This window comes from Clinocottus analis, unplaced genomic scaffold (genome assembly GCF_023055335.1).
Source record: "Clinocottus analis isolate CAN_PGR_092001 unplaced genomic scaffold, fCliAna1.0.p SCAF_5, whole genome shotgun sequence".
NCBI classification, from domain to species: domain Eukaryota; kingdom Metazoa; phylum Chordata; class Actinopteri; order Perciformes; family Cottidae; genus Clinocottus; species Clinocottus analis.
In genome coordinates this window covers 9,074,351-9,082,271 of record NW_027176207.1, presented here as the reverse complement: position 1 = coordinate 9,082,271, position 7,921 = coordinate 9,074,351, and the positions used below count along the sequence as shown (strand labels likewise).

Genomic DNA, 7,921 nt, shown 5'->3' with positions numbered 1-7,921 from the left:
AAGCAATGTCTCGGAGGAGGAGGATATCCTATGCTGCTTGCTCTTGTGTTATAAAGCTTCTACAACCTTGCAGGTAATGTATTTTTACTGTCTCACGGCTGGTTTTACAACACGGCTGAATATTTCTATTAATGGAAGTATATTGTCAGAAGATTGCAGACTAGCTGCATATGCTTGGTGTATATTAGCCCCATATGCTAGCTTACAGTAGATTTGTAAACAAAAAAATCCTCACTGGTTTAGTTTAAGCGCTTGAGGACTAAACAAAAAAACAATAGCTTCAGTGCATCTTGGAGTTTAACATGTAGTCTTAACAGGTACTACTTGTAGTACTACATGTAACTTGTCTCCAAGTAGTCTAACGGGAATGACCTGACAGGTAGACAGGTCGTACTTGTTAGGTTAACTACCTGTTAGACTACCTATTAGAATATATGTTAGACTACCTGTTAGACTACGTGTTAGACTCAACATACTTACCTTTGTGTGTTATATTGGAACACTGACACTGTAGTTCATTGAGAGCAGTCTTTATAAGCAGTCAGTGTTTTGATTTTAAGAAAGCATCAACCTGTTTAAGTTTAAACATTGTTGGTACTGTACAGTGCCAATAAATGAGAAACATCGAGTAAATATTTGTTCTGTCAATACACATACAAAAATGAAATGTAATGTAAACTAAGGTCAATGTCTTTATTGTGGTGATTTAAACAGTGTTTGGTTATTCAGGTGTTGTATTTATTCTTTGTTATATGACATATATGACAATCTTTTTCCTACAGGACCCATTGCACCAGCTGACTCTCATGTCTTCCACAACTAGCTCCAATCACCGGACTTTATCAGAGTTACTTGGGCAGCGCAAGCTGTTGGGGCTCGGAGCTCTGCTGGCATGGCTCATCCTCTTCCATCTCCTCGTGAATGTTTGGCTCCTCTGCGTCTTCACCAGTCTCTTGGTGGTTCTCGGGGGTTGGCTCGGGTCCCGTGCCGCGCTGGACGCCAACAGCCTTCTCCACCTGGAACACTTCTTGCCTCTTGGCACCGCTAACACACCTCTGTATTCACCTGAACATGAGTGGAGATTGAACCACGAGATCCACAATGCTGTTCACAAAGCGGTGCGTGACTTTGTGTCCTCGTGGTATCGCACTCTGCTACCGGAGGTGGAGGGGGAGTTTGAACGTGCGGTACGTAACACAATGCTGGAGTCAGTGATGGAACTGAAGGAGCGAGCGCGGCGCTTGGACAGAAAGGCACTGGTGCAGCGGCTTCTAGAGCTGTATGGCGGACACCTGCAGAGCTACATGACGGCAAGGCAGATACAGTCAACGCATAAACAGAGTTTCAGGCTCTGGCAGCTCTACAGTGAAGTAGATACCCCTCACCCAGCTGTGAGCGGCGCAGCTGCTGAGCTCAGCTACTCCAGAGCTCTAGTTAACCTCGTCCTACATGTGCTTGTTCCATACCCCCACATGGAAACCAGGACTGGAGGTTACATGGTCACAGAACTCATAACCTGCAATGTGCTGTTGCCGCTCATAAGCAGGGTGTCTGACCCTGACTGGCTCAACCAGACCATTGTAGACCTAATTGCCAGATCCAGAGAATCACAGGAAATCAATGTGGCTGAGTTCCCAGTTGCAGCTGCTCTATACAGATGCCAGATCCTGCAGGAGTCCTGGACCACCTGCAGGTCACTGTCATCTTCGAGTCCGGCCAGCCTCAACAGCAGAAACACCTTTGACTTTGATGATCTGCTGAGCCAGAGTAGCATCTGTGAGAGGGATTCCTCACAGAGCAGCATGGTTAGCCTGATATCTGCCGGGAAAGTAGAAGGTTGCCCTGCAGGTCTGCTCACACCATGCAAAGTGAATTGCTGCTCACTCGCATCTAGCCGCTACTCTCACTCACCAGAGCCCAAAAGGATTTCATTGGATTCCTTGATTCAATCAGACTCGGAAGATGACCTGACAGGAGGCTTTTGTGACTGCGGTTCTCCAACGAGCATCTGCAACGCGATCACTTTAAAGAACGATGAGGCTTTCGGCTGCTTCGGTCCTCTGAAAAATCTTGGGCCCAAGATGGCGGTGCCCGAGGAATCCCAGTGGCCAGCAGGAATAGCCCAAGAGAAATCCCCAACGTGTCCTCCAAGAACCTGCAATTCTGAGGCCTCCAACATCCAAGCTGCATCTATGAACATCCAGAATGTGCAAATTTCAGGCACTGTCGCTGCAAAGGAGCAGCGGGGCACCGGCACACATCCCTATACTCTCTACACTGTAAAGGTAACGCCGCCGCCTCCTTCTTGATATTCGAATATGTGTTATTGATGAGCACACATTAACTTCCACTTTCTGTTGTACAGTTTGAGACGATGGCGACATCAGAGAGCAGTGAAACTCTGCAACCTGTGTCCTGTCACACTGTCAACCGGAGATACAGCGAGTTCCTCAATCTGCAAACACGTTTAGAGGAGAAGCCTGAGGTCAAGAAAGTAATCAAGAGTAAGTGACTATCATCCTCTTTAATTGACCATTGAATTTCAGTCCACCAAGACAGATCATCAGTGCAAATCAATGTCATGGATTTCAGATGTAAAAGGCCCAAAGAAAATGTTCCCTGACCTCCCATTTGGCAACGCAGACAACGACAAGGTTGAAGCCCGTAAAAGCCAACTGGATACGTTCCTGAAAGTAGGTGCTTGAAACGTAACTTCTGGAATGAAATGATTTATGTGATTCGGTAATTTGATTGCTGTTTTTTTTTTCTCAAGCAATTAAGTAGCATTCCAGAGACGTCCAACAGTGACGACATGCAGGAGTTCCTGGCTGTCAACTCAGATGTTTGCACATATTTTGAAAGAAAGCCTTTTGTCAAATCGAGAATTGATAAGGTTAGAGAGAATTGTCACGCTGTCGATCGTGTGAGTGTTGTTGTAAAAAATAGCTTATCATTTCTCTAGGAAAATTAGATTTTTTTATCTCTACAGAGAGTTAGACGAGGAGATTGATGTCTGTGTACGGGTGAACCCTGACTCTGTCCAAAGTTAAATAAATATCTGCCTAATGCTAGCTAATAAACACTATATGTTCTGTGGAAAAGTATGATATATGTGTTTTGTTTGGAGAACTTTATCTATCTTCTGTCTTCCCCATCATTAAAGATGATGGAAAATGCTTTAGACACCTTAAAGACAGCTTTCCCTCAACCCGAGCCCCTCAGTCCAACAGAGGACCTTGAGGGAGATGCTGATGGAAGAACAATGGACAGCAGAAAGTACAGGTGAAATCTCTATATCCGTTATTGTTCCCAAAACGTCTTCCACGGTGACCACTTAACAAAGAAGCAGTTTCCACTTAGAACCCGTCCTCACATTCTGCGTTTGCCCCTGAATTGCCTCTAAGTTTTCTCCAAATGATTCAATAGAGGCTTTAACATAATCCAGGGATTTCCAAGAAACATCAATAAATTGTATTTTGTGTAGCAGGAATGTTTTTCCTTGAGTCTTATCCACAAACCCATAGGTCTGTCTCCGAGCTTATTTAAATAACCAATTCCAACGTCCAGTGCAGGACGTCACCAAAAATCACTAACAAGTCAACACTTCAGGGAACTTGGAATTATCTTGTTTATCTGGTATTCTTATGAAACGAAAAGGTGTTTTGTTTGTTTGTTTGTTTCATGCAGCAGGAGGCTTATGTTTCCAAGCAAAATGTCCCCATCTCTCAACATACCTGACCTTCACCCAAAAGTGACGTACTGCTTTAGTGAAGGCAGCGCTGTAAGTCTCCATACTGTGTTGGCCATTTATAAATATCTGTTTGAAACGGACACAGCCGACACGTTTTCTTTGCTCCTCATAGACTCTCAATGGCATGTCACTGTCAGGCCTGGAGAGCTTTGTCACAGAGCAGGAAAGACTTTTATGTGAGCCGAATGGGAAAGAGACCACCAAGCAGAGCCGTGGGCAGCCCGGCACAGACAAGAAGACGCCAGGGAAACCTCATGGCACAGGTTGATATTTTTTATATATACATATATATTTTATTGTCACAGTCTTGTCTCAACTTTATCAATAACGACAGTATAGAAGTGTTGCATACTTTGCAACCCTGCAGAATCAACATGCAACAACTCAGCATCAGCACTTGGCCTCAGTAAAACTCCATTGTTTCTGTTTCTCCATTTGATGTCACTTTCCGCCTTTGATGTCTTTGTCTTTACAGTGTTTCATCTGTGTTTGAACGTGTTCCTATCGTTGTGTTGCTGTTATTTTTTTGTGTTTCTGTGTTTGTTGCAGACACAGCTGTGGCAGATGTTGCCTTGAACATTTTGTGTCTGCTGATGAAGGACCAGTGGAGTTGGCTTTGCACTGAGAACATACAGAAGACCATCAGATTGCTCTTTGGCACATTTATTGAGAGGCAAGTGTTTCTTTCAGCTTTTGTGTAGCTTTCACACGTATGTTCCTACTGTACATGCAACTCAGTATCATCAGTATTATCCTATATGTATTATTATGATTACTTTGGCTGACACAACACTTGCAACATCAGTTGATGCTATTAACACATGCCAGTGCGACTGCAGAGCTATTTTTCTGGGATGTGACATAGTGGCTCTCCGTTATTTGCCCTTTCATACAGCTGAACATCCAGACGTCGGGTACTTTTCCAAGCACTCAGTGGTTTGTCGCACTCGACTGCTGCATGACATTCTCTCAGACTGCCTTTCAAAATACAACTTTTTTTCTTTAAATATTTATGCCTCGCTGGGAATCTACAATTTGCACTGGGCTTATTATTAGCACACAGTCAGTGGAACTGTGCTTGTCTAATCTCTTGTGTCCTGCTGTCATTCATTGATTATACTGGCCTCCATTTTTGGACTTGACATATGCCTCTGGGAGTTTTAGGGTTCACTAAGCATGCTAGTATACAATGTTCATGCTCCTTCAATGGTTCATAGAGATTTAAGAACACTTGTGTGTGTTGCTTCCCCTTGTGTGCATGTATTTTGTTCCTTCCTAATAAATCAAAGCATGTGCTTTATATGCATTTATTTGTTGTTTGTGCACAGAGGAACACTACAGCAGTAAACTACTGATTGTGTTTCAGATGGTTGGATTTGGGGGTTGCCCACCTTACCAGTGCCCCCTGTTGGGTGATTTACCTTCAAGTGCTGCAGGAAGCTGTATGGCCAGGCGGCACGCTGCCTGCTCAACCACGGCCAGAGCGGAGTGCCGCAGAAAGAGAGGAAACCAAGGAGCAATGTCTGGACTGTCTCATGCAGCTGCTGCCAGGTATGTAGAAGCTGATTCAGGCTGCAGCTGTTTGAATGCTCATTAAATGTTGGTTCTGTAAGGCTCCTGAAGCAATGTCCTTTTTGATTTGTTTCATTTTCTGTGGTAGAGCTTATCACTGACATGCTGGGAACTGAAAAGTACAGACTGAGCTTGGAGACCATGCTGGAGTCTTTACAGGATCATCAGATAAACAAGTGAGTCAACATCCCCACTGCGGAGTAAACATATGTCTGATTCTGCAGTTTTAAGACGGATATACGCAAGAGCTCAGCAACTGAATCAATGATGTATACAGGTAACGAACAATTCTGGTTATCACATCTATAATTCACTGAACTGTAACTGGTGGCTATTACTGTAGCTACTATCTGAATCTGTTTATCTCACAAAGAAATCTGTATGTGTATTCAGATTATACGGTTTAAGCTGAGTCTAAATTAAAACTTTGTCACTGTTAATGGCCCTGATGGAAATTAACAAGGAAATGAGATTGAGGGGTTCGTTAAAAAACAGAAGTCATATTGCATGATTTTCTTTAAAAACTGGAGGTTTTCTAATGAAGTAGTGATTATAATAAGAGGAGATCCAGGTTGCAATTGATTTTGTTTGAAATAAGAAAAATGATGCCCAGTGCCACACATCATACAATAGTGAATACATTACATCTGCTCTGTTTAATCATTTCATATTTTAATATTTTCCATATAAGCATCTGTATTAATAACAGCTGACTCTGTCCTTTACCCCCTTTGTGTGATTATGTACAGGCATCTGATCTACTGCATCTGTGACCTGCTGCTTGAGTTTCTAATTCCTGAGTCGTGCGACGAGGCCTTCCAGGGGTTTCTGCTGCAGAGCCTAGCCAAAGAGGCAGAGAGGGACAATCCTCACATATGAACAGCACATGATAACACTCAGATGGCCCACAGTTGTAGGCAATTGATAGATAACATGCCGTCAGTACGAGGGTTCAGACTCCACAGGGTGATGGCACAGGGCAGCAGCAGTCATGACCCGATAGGTCAGTCAACAAGAAGCTCATTTAAAGCTGCTTTCTCATAAAGTGGAATATTACTCAAACACTCTGAAGGGGCACATTGGAGAAAACAGTTGGTCATAACACCCAATCAAATACTCTTCCAATAGTATGTTTATTTGTTGTATGCATGTAAAGCTTTTATTCCCCTGTGGTCTCATGATTGGTATCTTCTCGATGTGTTTAGTGCTATCAGCTGTCACTGGGACAGCTATTAATGAAGTCAGCTGTGCTCTAAAAAAAAAAAAGAGCTATAGGTGATTGCTTAAAATATATCAGACTTTTACTGTACATTATGTACTCAGCTCATCAGGAAACTGTACAGTTACAGTATGTTAACTTATGTTGGACAGACAGGGAGGCAGTATTTGCACATTGCAGCTCAGGTGACCTATTTTGAAAGTACGTTTTCATGTATGTCCCCTCCTACGAGTTGAGGAGTTTATACTCAAGATCATATTTCATTCAAGCACATATGTCTTTTAATAAAGTATTGATTAGTGTAGCATTACAGTAAAACATTGAAATTGGATTGTCTGAATAAAGGTTTGTTATGGCGAGCCCAGTGACATTTGTGGATGTCTCGGCTTGCTTGGACCGGCCCGTCTATTGGAACCGTCCTTGAATGAATCTCCAATGATTTACCTGAGATCCCAGACTGAAATTTCATCCATAAAAAGTGATTTAATGCAGGCAGTGTTATGACCCTTCTTATGTTCTCATCCTGCGCATTCTTTGGAAATACTCGATCCTTCACAGACAATCTCTGTGCTGGGGCTATATTAGTGTCAAGATTATGAAACCACCATGAAAAATGTTTCTTTTATATTTGACTAAATTGGCAAATTGATTCAAAATGAGGAACCAAATCACCAAAATAAAATTGTTGATGTGGTTAGGGGTCAACCTCTGATCGTTGCGTGTGTCAAGTTCTTGTGCTCATTTGTGAAGTGGTTTGGAAACAATCCACTTTTACGGTGAAAAAAAAAACAATAGCTAATTATTTCATCTTAACATACTGAACAAATATCCACATCATTAAATTCAAAGACACGGTCGGAGGAGGACGAAGGAAGTTGCCTATTGTCGGGCCTGTGTTCTAGAGCTGTTAGTAATATATAAATAAAATAAATATTCAAGTTTTGTTTTTCACAGTACATTTGGGAGCAGCATGATAATGGAAAGGGTAAAAACAAAACTATAAACCTTGGCCTGTCCCAGCAGAGTGCGAACGGTTGGTCATTTTTGTCCTTTAAGAAGAAGTCTGACATGGGAAAACATACGCTTTAATAGACATAAACCCTTTGATGAAGTACATTTTTCAGAATTCACATGAGGCAGCAGACTATATTATGTATTATATAGCCTGCAGGTGCTCTGCCACAATAGATGCTGAAGGAAAACTGATGTTTCTGCCTAAATCAATAAGTCACTTTGTTACAAACAAGCTCAGAGAGATCCGGCTGAGTTGGACTCAGTTCAAAGCTCATATTTTCCATTTTTGTCAGCACAGAGATTTCAAAACTAGCAGCTTTTGCTTGCCGTCCCTTTGAATACATATCAAGAATACCATGCTACAA

At 42.4% G+C, this 7,921-nt stretch overlaps 1 protein-coding gene across 1 annotated transcript; it reads left to right on the top strand.

Moving 5' to 3' along the window:
* Positions 1-806: 806 nt before the first annotated feature.
* Positions 807-6,614, top strand: snx19a (sorting nexin 19a). The gene is made up of 11 exons (XM_068601095.1): positions 807-2,285; positions 2,366-2,504; positions 2,593-2,693; positions 2,774-2,893; positions 3,164-3,282; positions 3,691-3,781; positions 3,864-4,014; positions 4,301-4,424; positions 5,118-5,302; positions 5,412-5,499; positions 6,073-6,614. The coding sequence occupies exons 1-11, from the start codon at positions 807-809 to the stop codon at positions 6,200-6,202; spliced, it is 2,727 nt and encodes a 908-aa protein (XP_068457196.1). The 3' UTR covers positions 6,203-6,614.
* The last annotated feature ends 1,307 nt before the right edge of the window (positions 6,615-7,921 follow it).

Bases quoted from the DNA above. Each gene is read 5' to 3' on its own strand.
- snx19a (XM_068601095.1), top strand. From the start codon at position 807: ATGTCTTCCACAACTAGCTCCAATCACCGGACTTTATCAGAGTTACTT. The intron at 2,286-2,365 runs GTAACGCCGCCG...TCTGTTGTACAG, and splicing joins ATACTCTCTACACTGTAAAG to TTTGAGACGATGGCGACATC. The intron at 2,894-3,163 runs GTTAGAGAGAAT...CCATCATTAAAG, and splicing joins TCAAATCGAGAATTGATAAG to ATGATGGAAAATGCTTTAGA.